The sequence below is a fragment of the Danio rerio genome, chromosome 20 (assembly GCF_052040795.2).
Source record: "Danio rerio strain M-AB ecotype USA chromosome 20, GRCz13ab, whole genome shotgun sequence".
Classification (NCBI taxonomy): Eukaryota; Metazoa; Chordata; class Actinopteri; order Cypriniformes; family Danionidae; genus Danio; species Danio rerio.
Genome location: NC_141040.1, coordinates 17392523 through 17412162, shown reverse-complemented (window position 1 = coordinate 17412162; position 19640 = coordinate 17392523). Strand labels below are relative to the sequence as shown.

At 35.1% G+C, this 19640-nt stretch overlaps 1 protein-coding gene across 2 annotated transcripts; it reads left to right on the top strand.

The window, feature by feature from the left end:
* The first annotated feature begins 1221 nt into the window (after positions 1–1221).
* echdc2 (enoyl CoA hydratase domain containing 2) lies at positions 1222–19352 on the top strand. 2 transcript variants are annotated; one of them, NM_212788.3, is given in 9 exon segments: positions 1222–1584; positions 5472–5539; positions 8568–8655; positions 9064–9150; positions 11304–11396; positions 11591–11647; positions 12257–12444; positions 18799–18897; positions 18982–19352. In NM_212788.3, coding segments are annotated over 9 exon segments (906 nt in total). In that variant the 5' UTR covers positions 1222–1436; the 3' UTR covers positions 19060–19352.
* The last annotated feature ends 288 nt before the right edge of the window (positions 19353–19640 follow it).

Below are 19640 nucleotides of genomic sequence, written 5' to 3'. Positions count from 1 at the left end.
AAGTTTTTTAATGAGAATGGTTTGAAATTTGTTATCAACAAAAAGCAAGCTTTGAGTTGATAATGTAGGCTATTTTATGACTGGTCATTACATCTGAAGTATACCTTGGGCTTTATGTTAAGAGTATATTTTCAATTTTTATATACATGTTCAGAAAAATCTATGTTGTACGTTCATATGAATTAACCGCCAATTGGCTATGAGATTTTGTATGTGCGAGCTGTACATCAAATTGATTTGTGCCTCTGCACTATTAACAGTGAATAACTGTTGCAATAAGTAAATTAAAATTATTATTTTTTCCATTTACATTGTTTATTAATACATTTTAATTAAAAAAAAACATATTTACTACAGTTTAATGCTTAAGATGCCTTCATTTTTTATTTTTCAAGGTATTTGGTAAAAGTTGGAGTCTCAGTAAATTTAACAAGAGTTTACAAGCAGTAATTGTGACATAATTCTGACATGTATAAAAGTGCCTTTTATTATGCATTTACTTATTTTTTCCTGGTGTCTATTCTCTCAGAAAAGATTTAAAGATCAGTGGCCGATTCATAACCCACCAGCTGAGAATCACAGAACTAAAACTTACAGACAGAAACAAGCTAACACATACAGTAGGCCTACTGTATATACAAGTCCTCTGCTGAAATCTGATGCAAACATAGTCAATTATTTAGATGTTTTTCATGTAGTTTGTAACAGCACTGTAAACACGTCAAACAAGTACAAGCAAGAAGTGTATATATCACATTCATCACATTATAGCACATCACATTATCGCCCTCTGCTGATATTTACCTTTACAAAAAGTCTTATGCACTAATACGTTATAGTAACATCGTTAGTGTTACATTTGGGACGACACAAAACTACACTACACGGATAAGCAAGTTTAGATAAGCGTATAATGTGCCATTGGGAACGCAACTATATGCGCTACATGGAAAGCGTCGCGTCGACCGCATAAACAACTTGTTTGATTGGACCAGCTGTGTCTCGACGTCAGAATCCCGTGTTGCGCTTGTACACGCTTCATTATTTTTAATTGTTTGTTTAGGTGTTGTGTGTACTACTAAGACACATTAAAGTATGTAGTTCTAATATAGCCTTATATAAAAACACACACTACACTCATAAAACACACTAGATAGTGTTCCGTCAAAAGGAGTTTCCCCTGTGAGCGTCGTGGTAACCGTTTGTTTGAGGAAGTGAGGAAGAGAAATGCAAGTGGCGTTTCGCAAAACATGAATCTCCCACAAGGCTTATTATTAACATAAACAGCTCAGGTTTAATTCCGGGTTATACAGTTTCTGTCTGGTTGAGGGCCAATAAAGATCAGTGTCAGAACACCACCAGCGAAAGATCTTTTATATTTAATGAGTGTTTTGAGGACTCGGGTGTTTCTCAGTCAGCCCGGTGTAGAGGTGATGATGGCGGCAGCGCGCGGTGTGTTTGCAGGGCCGATCAAGAGACTTCTCCCCCGGGGTAGTTTTACTCAGACTCGCTCCTGGTGCTCTAATGGGTCAGTTTCTGATAAGAAAGAAGTCCGGCTGAATCGACTTGAGGGTGAAGACAACGGTAGGTTCATGGTGTATAAATTAGACTGTAAGTGAAGTTGCGTGCAGAGGCGCATGAAAACAAAACACACCTGTTAAACGTGACTTCACACAAACCTTTGAAAACGAAACTACGCTCTGTTTTGTATTTCAGGATTTGGAAAACAACGTTAAGGGATTTAAAATGTATTAACATTTGTATGGATACATATTTAATAATAATGTTATTAATGTACATTCAAATAGGAATTATATTTTCACAGGTATTTTTGGGTATTAAGTATCGCCAACAGCACACATGTGGTGTTCTGTTTAAATTATAAACAAATATAGGCTGAATATATATATATATATATATATATATATATATATATATATATATATATATATATATATATATATATGTGAATCAATTGTGACACAAGGTTTAAAGTCCAAGGATATTTCTAATTTTATTTGCTAATCTACAATACATAATTCTTAATATTATTATTTATTATTACATATTTTGTTTTAAATTTGTTGTGTACTCAAAATAAAAACACTTGGAATGCATACTGCAAGATGCACAGAGGGTTTCTTCGAAAACAATGGAAATTTTACAATTATTGCGGAAAAGTCTTGAAAATGGATACAAACTATAAAGCAAGATAACACAAAATGTGTTTAGAGGGACGATGGCCAAGAAGAGATGATATCTGTTATTATCGAAAGTCTACATCATTCATTATTATGCCAGAAAGATAACCAATGCATCAACACTGGTGTGCTTAATCACTGTCATGTCCAGACAGATAAAATATAGTTTAGTTTACTGAATAACAGTTTGCCCTCCTAGATGTAGTTCTCATTGTCAAAAGAGATCAGATTTGATTCTTCAGATAAATATTGGTAACCCAGCATGTAAGAGTATACCAAAATTCAATTGCTAGATATTTCATCTTCTGAAAGTATATAATTATTAATAAAATTGTTTTAGTTACAGGTAATTCATATACTGCAAACAAGCACAATTTAAGCTAGGCATAGTAGAGCTATTTCTGTTGTTCAGCGAACATATAGATTTCAAATACAGATTTCGCAGATGTTTAAGTTGGGTAGGAAATTGATGCTTGGTTTTTATCACTTCACATTTAACTTCGCTAATGATAGAAAAAGGAACATGTTTTACACACAAAAGTTTGCCTAAATTTAACTAATTTGACACTGTAGTTGGTTAATTACATACAGTTCTTAATCTGTTAATTGATGTAGGGTCCAGCCAGTTGGTCCAATGACGGTATCCAATGGTGGATGAAGGTTCACTGCATGTTCGGTCTTTCCAGTGCACAATGTTGATTTATATTAAACTTAACTCATATCTGATTCCAATTTTAGTATGAGGTGGTTTAGAATATTAATATATTTATCCTCGTTTTATCTGACTCCAATTATAAAACATTGAGAAGGTTATTTTGTTTCCGTTCACAGTAATTTAGGTTATGATTGAATATTCTCTTCGGTTCATCATTTTATGTTATTCTCGTTCATTGGGATTCCTATAACATTCTGAATCTTGTACCTGCCGAGTATACAATTTCTTAAGCACAAGCATGTCAGTCTTGGTCACTAAACAGTGGCGATTGACCGCTATCCTAAAAAGGCAGAACCCTACTTACTCAGATTAGGATATTTTTTATGCGGTCCCCATAGGTCTGCTACCTCCTAAATCAAACAGAGCTATTTAGTCATATAATGATCATTACTATAGAATTAAGCAGACCAGTCGTACTTAAACTATTAGTAACTTTGAATAATCACTATACTATCTAAATAGTATTATAAGTTTATCGGGTGAAGGACTATCCCCTTAGATATCCTTTTACAGCCTAAGTATACATAAATAAATGCCAATTTGTTAGTCGGAGCTCTAGAGACATCGTATAGCGTGCCGCAATTCTCCGTCTACCGTGTCCTAGTCCGCTACTAACCTGAACAGGGGCTTGTGGTGCTATGAAATTACCACAATCTACTAAAGATAATAACACGAACTCTGTTTGATTAATTCAAAACATAACAATTTATTAGTCAGGTAAATGTATTATGCCAAATTCAATCAGTTAATTCATAAACTATCAATACAAAAGATCAAATTATCAAAGACAAATCCAAGATGAAAAAGATGCATTCCTAACTTTGAAATATACATAACATGGAGCAAGCCATGTTATGGGCTGATCTGGTTAGGCAGAATCGCCCTGAGCCTTTCTCAAACCCTACCTTAAATAATCCAAGAATTCCCTCAAGGAAGGGGGTGTGAATAACAAAAGAGCTTTCACACTTGGTGGAAAAGTCACACCCTTCACAGTGGTTCAAAAGATGCCTGAAGTTATATATTTATTGTTTTGATTATGTCTGTTTCTGAGAGAATGAGACCATTGTACCAGTCGCACTGAGACATTTCAAATGATATCAAACATGATAGTTAAAGTCAGTTTGGTTAATCTAGAACATTCAAACATTAAAATGACCATATGCGTGAGATGGGGTGGATGAAGCCGAGTTTCAGCAGACTCAGATGCAAATGCAGCAGGAACTAGTTTTTCCCGCATTCCCACCTGCTGGGTTGTTAAGTCACCAGTCTCTGTTTTCAGCTCATGTTTTGAATTGTCAAAGATATCAAAATATTTGCAATATTTCAACTCTTATATTGATTACAATTTACATGATGTAAAGTTTGCCAGCATTGTAATCTAGATTTCTTACTTAAGGTAATATATTCTGAATACTTTTGTATTACTTTTAGATTACTTTCGACATAATTTACTTATTTTTCCAAACATGTCTAAAGCATGCCAGGGATAATAATTTATTATACATATCCATTCTCTAAAGTCAATACTCAATTCGAAAGTCGACAAAAGAAAATTGATTAGAACAGGGGTGTCCAAACTCGTGTCCTGCATATTTTAATTTAACCGGAATTAAACACAACTGAACTGGCTAATCAAGCTCTTTCTAGGTATATTAGAAGCTTCCAGGTAGTCGTGGCAGGTGTGTTGAAGGAAGTTGGAGCTGAACTATGCAGGACAACAGCCTTCCAGGACAGAGTTTAGACACCCCTTGTTTAGGAAGATCATTTTAAAAGAAAAAAAACATCATAATAATTTTTAAAATCATATGTGTGAAATATTTCTAATCGCAGAATTTAGCTGCGGTCACACCAAAGTTTGAGCTTGCAAAATTCTGTGGTATGGTCCTACGAAAAGGGGTGGGATTAAACAAGATGATTGAACATTTAAAAAAGCGTGCAATTGCTCTATATTTAAAATTTCTGTCCAGAAAGGTCATGTTTTGATCTTCGATCGATCTCACGCAACTATGTGATGCAATTGCACAGGTCAGAGTTCACCAAGCTGGAACTTTGCAGTGCAGCGAACTGCGAAACTTTCCGCACGACCTTACATTTCCGGTCTGATGCATTTGCGTGTGTATGAATGGCAGCCTATGGGGTCAAAAGTGCAGTGTGACCGCAGCTTCAATTAAAGTAATCTAAATGATGATAAGCTATTTTAACTAAATGTATTCTAATTACAAGTAATACAGTTTTGTAATCTGATTATATCTACAATCTAGATATTCAGATAGCGGTGACCACATTTCAGCTAAATCGACATTATATAAGTATAACATTTATAATATTATAATACGAGTAATACAATATGTTTAATAGGATAATACATTACCTTCAAAAATGTAGTTATAGTGAAGCCTGAAATCCAATTACTTATTTACATTTAGCATTGTTTGTTTTATGTTCTTTCATACCTGCCACCCATATTTGGGTCATCATAACCCACTACTTGATAAACCTAACTGAGAGTACAGTAGACACTGACTCAGTTTCTGTTAATATCTCCTCTTGTTTAGGTATCGTGGAAGTGCTGATGTGTCGCGAAAGAGCGCGCAACTCTCTGGGACATGTATTTGTGGGTCAGGTGAGTTGCAGAAAACCCCTGTCCTACAGCATCAGAATCAGATGTGCAGGAAGCTGAAGATCTAGTGCATGAACTCCACTCCTATCCTTTTACCACTTCTTTATAAATTTGTATCTTACATTTACATTTAGTCATTTAGCAGACGCTTTTATCCAAAGCGACTTACAAATGAGGACAAGGAAGCAATTTACACAACTATAAGAGCAACAATGAATAAGTGCTATAGGCAAGTTTTAGGTCTGTAAAGTCTAAGAAGGAAAGCTTTAGTAAATTTTTTTAAAGTTTTTTTTTTTTTTTTAAGTTAGTGGTATATTCAGAGAGGCAATTGCAGATTAGGAAGTGAAGTGGAGACTTAAATATGGAGTCTTAAATATGTAGGGCTGGGAAAAGTTTATCATGTGCTTTCAGATGTAGCAACTTTTATAACACAGATTAAAAAAGCGTTCTTTAGTCTTCTTTAAATTTAATACTGATCACTTAAGTGTGCTTTCCTGACAAGATGTGCTCAATCTTTTTTTATCTATTTTTGATTAATCACCCAGCCTGAAAAATGTTGATAAATATGACTTGATTTGATAAAATTTATGATGATTATTGATTTTAACAATGCACCAAACTTAACATGCCTTTTTTTTTTACAAATAGGTTGATTCTGACGTAGATCACAGGTTCTTTTCATTAATATAATATTTCTATTTTTTCAATGTTTTTAACTAGTGAGTATGAGTATATTAACTCACTTTGGGTTTACTCAATGTGATGTTAATTTTTTTTCAAAACTGTTATTGTGAACACTGTTATGGTTTAAAAGGTAAAGAACAATTAGCAGCAGAAACCAATTAAAATGTTGCATTATTTTACATTGATGTAAATAATGGATTGAGTTTCAATTAAAATATACATTTGTTGTGTATCATTCCAATTTTATGGAAAATGCTAATTAGTCACATTTTTAGCAATAAACTCCAGCCAGAAACTTGTAGCCTGTTCTTACACTTGTGCATAAATACCATGATGACCGCACTACAAAAATGGCAACAACAACAACAACAACAACAACAAAAAACTGCTGTAAAGAAAGCCTCTGTATTTAAGCTTATTAATTATATGAAGTTAGTTATATAACTGTATATTTGCATGATACATTGAAATGACAGTCCAGAATAGCTTTTTCAGCAAACTGCATAATTTATAGAAAGAATAATGCATAACATTTTAAAATAAAATTTTATTAGTTTATGTATTTACTAACATTAACAAACGATGATCAATACATCTATTGCAGTATTTAATCATCTTTGTCCATTTTACTTAATGAAAATATAGTTGTTAATTGTTAGTTCATGTTAACCCACAAGGCATTAACTAATGTCAACAAGCACCAATCAACCTCATTATTTATATAATATAGTTAAGTTTGGAGAAAACCAGGCACCACTCACCATACTTATCATACCATCCATACAGTGAAGCATGGTGGTGGCAGCATCATGCTGTGGGGATGTTTTTCAGCAGCAGGAACTGGAAGACCAGTCAGTATAGAGGGAAAGATGAATGCAGCAATGTTCAGAGACATCCTGAATGAAAAGCTGCTTCAGAGTGCTCTTGACCTTAGACTGGGGCGACGGTTCATCTTTCAGCAGGACAATGACCCAAAGCACACTGCCAATATATCAATGTAGTGGCTTCACAACAACTTTGTGAATGTCCTTGAGTGGCCCAGCCAGAGCCCAGATCTAAATTTTATTGAACATCTCCAGAGAGATCTGAAAATGGCTGTAAGCTGTCGCTTCCCATCCAACCTGATAGAGCCTGAGAGGTACTGCAAGGAGGAATGGGCGAAAATTCCCAAAGGCAGGTGTGCCAAGATTGTGGCATCATGTTCAAAAAGACTTGAGGCTGTAATTGATGCCAAAGGTGCATCAACAAAGTACTGAGCAAAGGCTGTGAATACTTATGTACATGTGATTTTTCAACTTTTTTATTTTTAATAAATTTGCAACAATTTCAAAAAATCTTTTTTCTTTTTGGGGTATTGTGTGCAGACCTAAAAACATAAAAAGTGTGTTGGTGTGTGTGTGTGTGTGTGTGTGTGTGTGTGTACACACATATACATATTTTTATATATAAATATATTGTTTACTGTCATAATGGTAAAGATAAATTAATCCGTTATTAGGAATAAGTTATTAAAACTATTATGTTTAAAAATGTGTTGAAAAAATTGGGGAAGAAAATAAACAGGGGGACTAATAATAACTAATAAATCAGGGGACTAATAATAATTCTGACTTCAAAATAAAATTGTGTCCTTCACATAAATGATTGTATAATTGTACAATTGATTTTGGCCCCCTTTGTAAGTTTTGTTACAATCTGCTCACACCCTGGCAATAAAAGTGATTAATACATGAAAATTCGGTCACACTTTACAATAAGGTTCATAAGTTAATGTTAATTAATGCATTTACTAACATGAACAAACAATGAACAATACATTTACTACTGTATTTGTTCATGTTAGTTAACGTTAGTTAAAGAAAATTCAGTAGTTTATTGTTAGTTCATATAAACTCATGGTGCATTAACTAATGTTAGCAAGCATGGACTTGGATGTTAATAATGCATTAGTAAATGTTTATTTATGATTAGTAAATGCTGTACAAGTGTTGTTCATGATTAGTTCATGTTAGTTAATGCATTAACTAATGAACCTTATTGTAAAGTGTTACCGAAAATTCTTACATTAATAATGTTCCATAACCATCTGTTTTCTGTTTCTACCAAGTAGAATGATATCTTCTTTTTAACTCTCTCTTTTTTCTTTTGTATTTGATCTGTTTTTTAAAAAGATGTCTGGCAAAAAGTGTGTCAGCCCTTTAATAAATAACAGTTCTAGGAGACCAAAATAAATTACGCATATCTTGCTCTCCCAGATTTAGTCTCAGATCATAATCTTGTGTTTTTGTCTTTAATCTATGTGTTCGTGTGTGTGTGTGTGTGTGTGTGTGTGTGTATGCACGCACAGATGAGGGATCTGGTGTCGTCATTACAGCATGATTCTGCCGTTCGAGTGCTGGTCTTCAGGAGTCTCATACCTGGAGTCTTCTGTGCAGGTTTGTGTGAGCCGCATTAAAGCTGAGATATATGTAATTGTTTTTAAAGGCCCTGTGAAGTGTTTCGAAATTCCATTCAATAACAATGCATTTTTAAAATTTGATAATTGATGTAATGTCAGCTGAAACAGAAAGTTGGCAGGATACAAAGTAGCTTGAAAAATAGTTGTTTGCCAAAATTAATTAGCTGAAGTCACAACAGCTAACAGAGGATTCATCTTGGTCTTAAAGCCTTTTCGATGGGTAATTTTCACATTTTACGATGGCATAGCAGTCAAAATAGGGCAAATGAGCTCATATATGGGGCAAATTCTAGACCTTTGTCAGCAAGTCCTGGGTTTTTCAGACTACTCGACCCCCCCCCAGCTGGGGGCCTGCTTTACTTAATGTATTTGTATGTGTTAACAGGTGCTGATCTGAAGGAAAGGGCTCAGATGAGTAATGCAGAGGCTGAGCTGTTTGTTCATGGCCTACGATCACTAATGAATGACATTGGTGAGGATGCACATTCTTCTCAATATTGCTAAATAACTATGCTTCTTCATAGGAAATGATTATATCATAAGGATAAAGATCTGTGAATTGTTTGCAGCTAAAATGCTTACGACAAAAAAAAAGGGGAAAGATTACTCATAAAATATTTTTTTTAGTGTACAATATACCTAGTTCTACCCTCTTTTACAACTATATCAGCATAAATGTTTGAGAAAAAGGAGAACTGGAAAATGTACAGTAATTTGTTTAGAATAGTTTCTTCAGTGAATCTGATGTAAAAACTAACCAATTAATTTAATTACTAACCAATATTAATAACTGAAAACTTTTTAATATGTCCACCACAATTGTACGCAACCCCATTGCAGGTACATTTTTTTTTACTATTACAAAAACTGCAATAATTGCATTAAACAGGAAGTCACATTATTCTATTTGTTGAAAAACTGTTCTTTTGAACCTTCTGTTCATCACAAAACTCTAAAGAAAAATGTATGATTGTTTCCACAATTGTATTAAACCACACAACTCTTTTCAACATTGATAATACTAATTGTCATGATTAATGATTGAACACCAATAATAATTAAGCATAATAGAGCTGCAGATCATCCGATTATGTATCTAAACAATCAAGTGACTCTGAAGACTGGTGTAATGTTGCTGAAAATTTCATCACATCACAGGAATAAATTGCAATTCACCTAAAATGTTTTTTAGTTGAAATTTTAATAATTATTTTACGCTAGGTACAAAAATAGCTATGCTTATAACCTTAAGGACAAACATCCCAATTGAAACGCATTAAGGTGACAGTTTTCCGGCAAAATAAATACATAAAAATTAAATAAATAAACAATACTTATGGGTAAGGGATAATCAACGGCTTGCCTTGCATTAAAAGATTTTAAATACATGACACGATGAGTTAAAGAACCGATCACTAATGTCACTTTGGTCACTAATGCACATTTATTTAGAACTGTGACCAAAACCGACTGGAACTACCTATGCATTGGTCCCACAATAATTTGGATGGCCTTAACTAATATGTACTTACATTAAAATGAATCATTTGTTGCAATGTATTTATTGTGTAAAAACAGCTTTTACATTGAACTTATGATTGATTATATACCTGAATTTCAAACACGGAAGCACGGATACACAGTAGGGAATGTGTCTGAATGGTTACGAATTCGACTGATATAAGGCAAAGTCCGCCATTCTCCAATTCTTGTACAGCTCTCCCAAAAAAAAAATACTTGCTACACACAAACAGCTTGGCCATATCAGCCATGACAGCATCGCATGGAAAGCCATACAACAAACCCCAAGGATTATGGAAAGAAACACATATATGACCCTTCATGAACGGCTAAATACTGCATGCCGGGTGCAGCCATGCACCCACTTCCGAAACCTATAACAATAGTGAATTTTCGCCTCTTCTGCCGGTGCTCGGTCCCTAATATTATCAAAAACTGACACATCATCACTGGACAGGCAGACAAGCGCTACTTCACCGATGTTGATCCTGCCCCCAAAATGATTTGAAGATAAAATTAGCTGACAAAAGCTCAAAACTATCCAGTTTTCCCCACAAATAAAGATAACATGGGCTAACGTTGTCTTAATTGATGCTCAACAAATACAAATCTGTTTAAATCTAAAAAAAAAAAAAGTACTCAAGGGTTTCTTGAACCTTTAAACTTACCCCTACCACTAAACCTGTCCCTAACCCCTACCCTTATACCACCTTAATAGCTCCAGTAGTGTTCTGCATTACATTGTGTACACCATAAGTACCTTATATTTTTTTAAGCAGGTATTTAGTTGTTAAGACCACTAAATATAAAGTGGGGCCAACCTTTTTATTAAATTGATGCAGGAGGATATTGCAAAAAAAAAAAAAAAACGTAGTACCTTTTAGAAATCGCATTGGAAGCGAGTTCATTTTTAGGTGAACTATTCTTTTTAATGGTTATGACAATTTGAAACAGTAATAATAACGATCAGAAAATATATGGTGGTTTTCCTTTTGTAAACTCTTTCAGTGGAGTGTTTCAGAAGAGCTCCAGCTGTTTGAAGCCTCCACTCATTAATGTGATCTATGACTTGTTTGATCTGTGTGTGTGTTCGTTATATGCCAGCTGCGCTGCCCATGCCAACCATAGCAGCAGTGGACGGCTTCGCTCTCGGCGGCGGTTTGGAGTTGGCACTGGCATGTGACCTTCGCACGGCAGGTGAGAGGCTGATGTGACCTTCACCTGGGGCATCGAGCCAGCTGATGATGGGACGGCTGAGGGTGGCTTTGCGTGATTTGTAGCCATTCTGTTTGGCACGTCACAGGGTGGTGAATCTCTGTGGTCACGGTATGTGTTGGCAGGGTCCTTCAGCTGACCTTTTCCCTAAGTGTGTGTGTGTGTGTGTTTTGCAGCACATTGTGCACAGATGGGGCTGATTGAGACGACGCGAGGATTACTCCCAGGGGCAGGTGAGAAAAAGAAATGAATTAATATATAAAGCAACTGAAATAACAGGACAAACACAGCTAGATGGCAGTCACACTACAGAAATGTCAACAGAAACACACAGCTGCAATCAGAAGAGTGATGCATCTCACGTTATGAAAATGAACCATGGTTTTACTATAGCAAACTGTAACATGACTTTAGTAAATCTAATAACATTTCACATTAAATCGTCAGTTTAATAAGGCTAATAATATGCAAAAGACAAAGGAATAGTGTAATCAGGGTGTTAAAATAAACCAAACATTCTCCTTTCAGGTCACCTTTAACAACTTCATTGACCAACCAATAGTCACTGCACAATAATCAAATCCCAGCCGGCTCCTTCACTTTTTCCAGTTCACTCCCTTGAAACATTTCCGTTGTGGTCAGTGTTATGAGGATTTGCAGTGTGTTTTCTATGTGTTTGCATTGTAAGGATTTGCATGTTTGCTGTCAAACCGGTGATGATGTTTTCTTAATTTGCAGGTGTTTTGTCTATTTGCATTTGTTTTCTTAAGCGTATTAAGCTCTCTTGGGCCACTGTAGAAATCTAATGACTAAACCATGATTTGTATGTGTGTTTCTGTCAGGAGGCAGTCAGAGGTTGCCCCGGACTGTGGGTTTTGCCGTGGCGAAGGAGTTGATCTTCACAGGTCGTCGTGTTGGAGGTGAACAGGCTGTGAATCTGGGTTTGGTGAACCGCTCTGTGCCCCAGAACCAGACAGGAGATGCGGCCCACAGAGAGGCTCTGAGTTTGGCCAGAGAGATCCTGCCTCAGGTCAGTCTGGGGAACATATACAGCCACATTTACTGATCTTCTCAATGCTCGATGCTTTCTCAGCCCTAAGAGTGCTTTTACACTGGATTACACTCCTTGTTGTTACTCACTAACTATGGCTACACAAAAAAAATAAATAAATAAATCAGAAAAAATAGGAATACCACAGGAATATTTCTCCTTTGTTATGTTTAAGTTTAACTAAAATAAAAATGTAATCAAATTAACAAAAATACCAGCAGAGCAGGGGAGAAGGAGGGGATTGAACTGTTGTCAGCTCACAAAATGAGACAAAAATTATGAGGAGACGCATGATTTTATAGTTTACAAAGTTAATATGCAAAGAAATAAACAGAAATCTTATGCCGTGCTACATTTGTCATTCGTAATTTCATACACACAACCCCAATTTATATCATTATAAAGATAATCATGTTCATATAAACACTATAAATGAGGACTTTTCCCTCAATCCACGGGTCTGAATGCAGACTCAGTGCAGGAGGTCTCTTGCCCTGCCTATTTCAACCATTAGCCCTGCTGGTAATCTGGAGGATTTAATTGAACACAGCAGCACAGCGATGTGTCTGAATGTGAACAAACTCCACTGATAAAAGACAAAGATGGTATTTTCCAATTCTCATACAGCTCTTCCGACAAAAATGCTTGCTGTATCGGCCCTAACAGGATCGAGAGGAAAAACAAGCAACAAACCCAGTGGATCATGTAAACAAAGCCATAAGATCCTTCATGAACGGCTACGGTGGGTTCGTGGACGCAGTCTCACCCAGTCATCAACATAGGGTCTCAAAGCTTGGCACTGGCAGGTCTGTCTTGCCTTCGGAAAGCACACGCAGTCATGAATAATTAAGAAGCCGGATCTTCTCATAGGATAAGGAAACTCCGATATGAATAATAATGAGAAACCGACGTGTCATCACTTCATATGCAGTTTTGCAGTACATCACCGATTTTGATCCCTCCCTAAAAAATATTTAAAATTCAGAAGATGAATTTAGCTGACAAAAGCTCAAAAACTAACAGGTGTTAACAGTGTATTAAGTAATGCTCAACACACACAAATCTGTTAAAATAAAAAAAATGTACTCGAGGGTTTCTTGAACCGATAATAAGGATCAGGTTCTTGTTCTTCGCTGACTGGAGTGGCACCCAGAGTGGTTTTCTGCTACTGTAGCCCATCCGCTGCAAGGTTGAACGTGTTGTGCATTTAATGATGCTCTTCAGCATACCTCGGTTGTAATGAGTACTTATTTGAGTTACTGTTGCCTTTCTATCAGCTGGAACCAGTATGTAACATATATATATATATATATATATATATATATATATATATATATATATATATATATATATATATATATAGATACCATAAAAATATTGATCATACAAATATTATTTTTTTGTTTAATTTACATTTTAAAGGTATAAACACATGACAGTCATTATTTTCTGCTTTAATAAAATTAAGCAGGACATTTCAATGTACCTACATTATTAATTATTATATTAATATCTATACAGATTTTGTGTGTGTGCCTAATATAGCAGGTTTCCCTCAGAACAAGCGTAGCTCACAGATTTTTTTTTCTTGAATCTGCAACTGTTCCTCCCATGAGTTCATCTGTAACCACAGGCCCCTCTGGATGCGCTTGTGCTTTAATCCCATTAGCATCATGTGATACACTGTACTGTCACAGGGATCCTCTCCAATCATGACTCAAGATGACAGGCAAACCATGAATATGAAGGGCCTCAAGACTGACCAGGCTCAAATGTGCATTACAGTCTTCCCTCAGGTCCTCTTGAGTGTAAAGCTGAGGCGACTTCTTGATTTAAGAGCTCTAAGCATTTACATATAATCATTTAGAGTTGTATTTTGTGGGTTTAACCTATCGGAAAGCACAGGCAATGACTAATATCAACCTCTGCATAGTCGGATGCATTTCATTAAGTGTCCTTCACACAGTAGAAATAGCAGTAAGAGCTACGTGATATGACACAATGCATCACACTCATATGTAGCAGTTTTACTTGTGTTTGTTGCCTCATTACAAACTTATGTTTAACTGTTTGCTGTGAATTTCACAATATACACGTTAAACTAACAAAATATAGATTTAAACCGACCTTATGGCTGTTCAGGGTGGCGCTGAATAAACATATAATTGGTCTTTCCTTAATTTTTGCCCCTTTACCGTAAGTTTACTACAAGTGAATGATGTGCAAAAGAAAGCCCCGCCTCCATCCTCAATAATCCATTTCAATTGAAAGTTCATCAACATACTGAAATTAAAGTCTCAGGAAACTCTGATTCACACAGACTTTAAAGCTTGTGCAATTTTCAAAATAAGAGTCCCACATACATGAGAAATATAATAATCAGTTTTTGTAATAATTGTTGTAATCTCATTAAGAAATATTCTGGCCAATCAAATATGCATATTAAAGATCCTGTGTGCTAGTTGTTGTTTTGTTCTTATCAGAATGCTCTCCCTTGATTTTACACTTAGATGAGATTGAGACAACAATGGTGTTTGATACATGTTATGTCATTTCAGTATATTGAACTCGTATTATTCAGCTATGTCTAGGTATATCAAGATTTCATTCTATAGCACCAGTTATATCTGGACCATGCAAAATATGGTAGAAAATGAATATGCTATATACAGTTGAAGTCAAAATTATTAGCCCTCCTTTGATTTTTTTTTTTCTTTTTTCTTAAATATTTCCTAAATGATGTTTAACAGAGCAAGGAAATTTACACCGTATGTGTGATAATATTTTTCTTCTGGAGAAAGTCTTATTTGTTTTATTTCGGCTAGAATAAAAGCAGTTATTAGTTAAAAAAAAAAAAAACATTTTAAGGTCAAAATTATTAGCCCCTTTAAGCTATATTTTTTTTCCTGATAGTCTAGAGCAGGGGTCACCAATCTCGAGGGCCGGTGTCCCTGCAGGATTTAGCTCCAACTTGCCTCAACACACCTGCCTGGATGTTTCAAATATACCTAGTAAAACCTTGATGAGCTTGTTCAGGTGTGTTTGATTAGGGTTGGAGCTAAAATCTGCAGGACACCGGCCCTCCAGGAACAAGTTTGGTGACCCCTGGTCTACAGAATAGAGATGCGCAGATCAGCTGAAATGACACCTGAATCTGCGGCTTCATACTAATCATCTACGCGCCAGCCTCCCGCACATATAGTTTTATCTGACCCGCATTGTTTTAGGCATGATGATAGGTCACTGTGGATATTAACCGCAGATTCAATGAGCTAATCTGCGCATCTCTGATAGTAAAATAATAGCCTACGTTAATCGTAAATGTTTTTAAATGAATATTTATTTATAAAAACAAAAGTTTGTCTTTAGACAACATTTTCTTAATTTTTAAATAGATACAGAAAGTAAAAATAAGACATTTTAACTTTTACAGATACTCGAACAAGATAACAAGGGTGCTACTATACAGCCTAAACGGCAGCTATGTTGTTTACTAGGCCTTTTTCTTTGCACTGTGATAAAAACAGAATAGCATCTTCTGTGCCTGGATTCGGGCTGCACTGATGAGCATTCGCTTTCACCGCTTGTACGAATTAACAAGATTCTCCTCGCGAAATAAGCGATCTTGTTTCTCCCAGAACTATAGCAGTTTTTTTTCTCTGATGACTCATCTAACTGAAACTTTGAACAGTAGGCTACTCTTGCAATTCATCCATTATTTTGGGCGTCTCGTCTTCCCATTCTGCAAAGCCTACTCTTTGCTTTTTCGCTGATCCACTGCCATATCCCGCTACATCCACCCGCGACCGACCCATAATTAATCATAATGTATTTTTTATTACCCAACCTGACCTGCGAATTATCTGCAGCACCGCGGATATAACCACCATCCGTGCATCACTACTACAGAAAAACAATTGCTATACAATAACTTGCCTAATTAACCCAGTTAAGCCTTTAAATATCACTTTAAGCTGCATAGAAGTATCTTAATATCTAGTCAATTTACTGTCATCATGGCAAAGATAAAAGAACTGTTTTGCAAAAAAATAAAATCAATTATTATTAAGTAGTTATTAGAAATGAGTTATTAAATACTATTATTTTTAGAAATGTGCTGAAAAAATCTTGTCTCTGTTAAACAGAAATTGGGGGGAAAAACTGAGGGGCTATTAATTCTGACTTCAATTGTACATTTTATATAAACGTGCAAGTCTTTTGTTGAGGATCCACCATTTTGGGTTCCAGCATATTGGTCTAAAGCAAATTAAAAGCCGCATATATGGCATCAAGTGCGTGACATTAATATTTACTATGTTTGTGTAAACCTGAAAATAAATGTCACGTTACTGTCATTACATGCCTTGGCACATGTGTAGCTGGAACCTTTTGTACTGTACTGTACTAAACTCTGACCCAAATAACATCCTGCTTTTCCGGTTTGCCAGTGATTGACGAGTCATTCAATTAGATTAGGAGGAAGTTGGCCTATTTAGGTCAGTGTGAGAACAGCATTCAAACACGTTATGCTGAAATAACTTCTGTCAGCACTTCTGTCTGCCGCAGCCAACCATGTCATTAATATGTCATATGGCACGCCTGTAAAGTTGCAATCATATATCATAAACCAAGGCCTATATATGTGTTTTTATGAATCGTTAATAGGCTGGTAACATGTCGGCAGAATGTTTATCATCTGTTTTAACAATAATATTAATAACACGATTTAGCAGATTTTTCCAGTTAGCATATTATAACAATTTAGCAATTTAGTCAACATGTTTTAAGCAAAGCTAACATGTTTCTAGCATGTTTTAACAAGTAGGTTGATAACAGGCTTTAGCAGATTCCTGTTATGTTTTGACATGTTGCTAGCATGTTTCTAATTTGTTTCATGCTAGTATGTTCAAAACATGCTTTAGCAGGTTGCTGTCATGTTTTTACATGTTAGCATGTTTTCAAATTTTAACAACTTGTCAACACATTGCTAGCATGTTTTAACGCATTGTTAGCATGCTTTTAACATGTTTTAGCATGTTTCCAAGTTACTTTAACAGGATAGTAGGTAAGATTATAACATGTTTTTAACAGATACTTGTCATGTTTTTACATATTAACATGTTTGCTGACAAGTTTTTTTATGTTAGCAATTTGTCAAGGTGTTTTAACATATTGATAGCATGTTTCAATGCAATGCTAACATGCTTTAACATGTATGGCATTGCTTTAACATCATAGTAGGTAAAATTATAACAGGCTTTAGCAGATTCATGTTATGTTTTTACATGTTAGCATTTTATCAACGTGTTTTGACATGTTGCTAGCATGTTACTAATTTAAGTTAGTTTGTTTAAAACATGCTTTAGCAGGTTGCTGTCATGTTTTTACATGTTAGAATGCGATAGCATTTTCTCAACATGTTTAAACATGTTGCTAGCATGTTTTATCAAATTTTTACAACTTGTCAAAATGTTGCTAGTATATTAAATTATTTTACAACTTATTAACTTGCTGCTAGCATGTTTCAATGTATTGCTAGCATGGTTTTAACAAGTTGATAATTTAACACGTCAGTGGGTTTATAACATGATGTAACAGGTTAATGACAAGTTTTATTTGCAAATTATAACGTTTTAACAATGTCATTATATTTAAACATGTTGCTGGCATGTTTCATTGCATTGTCAGCATGCTTTTAACATGTTGCTAGCATGTTTCAACCATGTAATTTGTTTTAAGGTTGTAGGTTTATAGCATATTTTAGCAGGTTGTTGGCATGCTTCAACATGTTAGCATTTTATAACATTGTAACAACTTGTTAGCATTGTTTTAAATTTGTTTTAACATCAATAGGTTTATAATGTGCTGCAGAAGGTTGCTGACAAGTATTTATGTTAGCAAGTTATCACCACATTTTAACATGTTGCTAGATTCTAATTAGTTTCAAGTTAGTAGTTTATAGCATGCTTTAGCAGGTAGCTGGAAAGTGTTTTAACTATTTGTCAGCATGTTTTAACATGTTACTAGTACGTTACAATTCATTACCTTGCTGCAACTCATTGCTAGCATGCGTTTAACATGTTGCTAACATGATCGTAATTTGTTTCAAGTGTTATAATGTTTCAGTTTAGTTTTATGTTTGTGCAAAATCAAACATCGTTTAAGAATAAACATTGCAAATATTACTCGTACTGTTGTTCATAATTGGCGTCCGAGGTTTCAACAAAGAATTACAACATAAAAGCTTTTCAGAATCCTTATACTTTCACTAGCCCATTAAGCAACTGTCCTAGCTAGCACATTTTGAACATTCATTTTTATTTGTCTCTCCAGGCCCCGATTGCCGTGCGAATGGCAAAAGTAGCAATGAATCGAGGCGCTGAAGTAGACATCTCTTCAGGAATGGCTATCGAAGGAATGTGTTACGCCAGGGTGAGTGTGTCATAAACCAGATGAATCACTTCTGTACCTTTGACTTGCTTGGTTTGACTGTGAATGTGTCTTGTGGTTTCTCAGCTCATTCCTACACGGGACAGACAAGAGGGCATGGCCGCATTTATAGAGAAGAGGCCTCCGAGGTACACCGGAGAGTGAACGTCTGAATGACTCAAACCTGCGTAACACGTTTTAAATCTAGAGTACAAATGCCTTGAACATGCTGTTCTGAGAAGTGGCAGGTTTCAATTTCCACTGAAATATGAGCTTTATAAAGGTCCAAAAATAACTCTAGAATAAAGTTGTTACAAGTTATTATTTTTTTCTGGCTATATTTGTATAAGATTCATAAAACACTTCATATAAATATATACACATGAAATTAAAAACATTTGTAATTTTGTAGCTGAAAAAATCCATTAAATTTGACTGATTGTATTATTAGTTTAAAAGTAGTTTGTTTTATGCGTTCATTTGGTTATCAAGAGCAATATGTGCAGAACACATTTACATATTCCTCTAAATGTCTGTTATCAGTATATTTTAAACTTTATTACTCAATCTTCACTGCGAATACATCAAGCGTTAATTCTAAATATATTTTTTAATGTTGCACAACTGCAGTTCACTTAATTGCCACCGGTTTCACTAATAACAATGGTTTCTTTGAAATACACAGAGGTTTTAATAGTTGTTTCCTCCATCTAAAGATGTGAATTAAATTTATGCACAAAACTGGA

Coding starts and splice junctions, on each gene's coding strand:
- echdc2 (XM_087296436.1), top strand. CDS start 11,264: ATGACTTGTTTGATCTGTGTGTGTGTTCGTTATATGCCAGCTGCGCTG. Junction 11,397..11,590: donor ATGTGACCTTCGCACGGCAG/GTGAGAGGCTGA, acceptor TGTGTTTTGCAG/CACATTGTGCACAGATGGGG. Junction 11,648..12,256: donor AGGATTACTCCCAGGGGCAG/GTGAGAAAAAGA, acceptor TGTTTCTGTCAG/GAGGCAGTCAGAGGTTGCCC.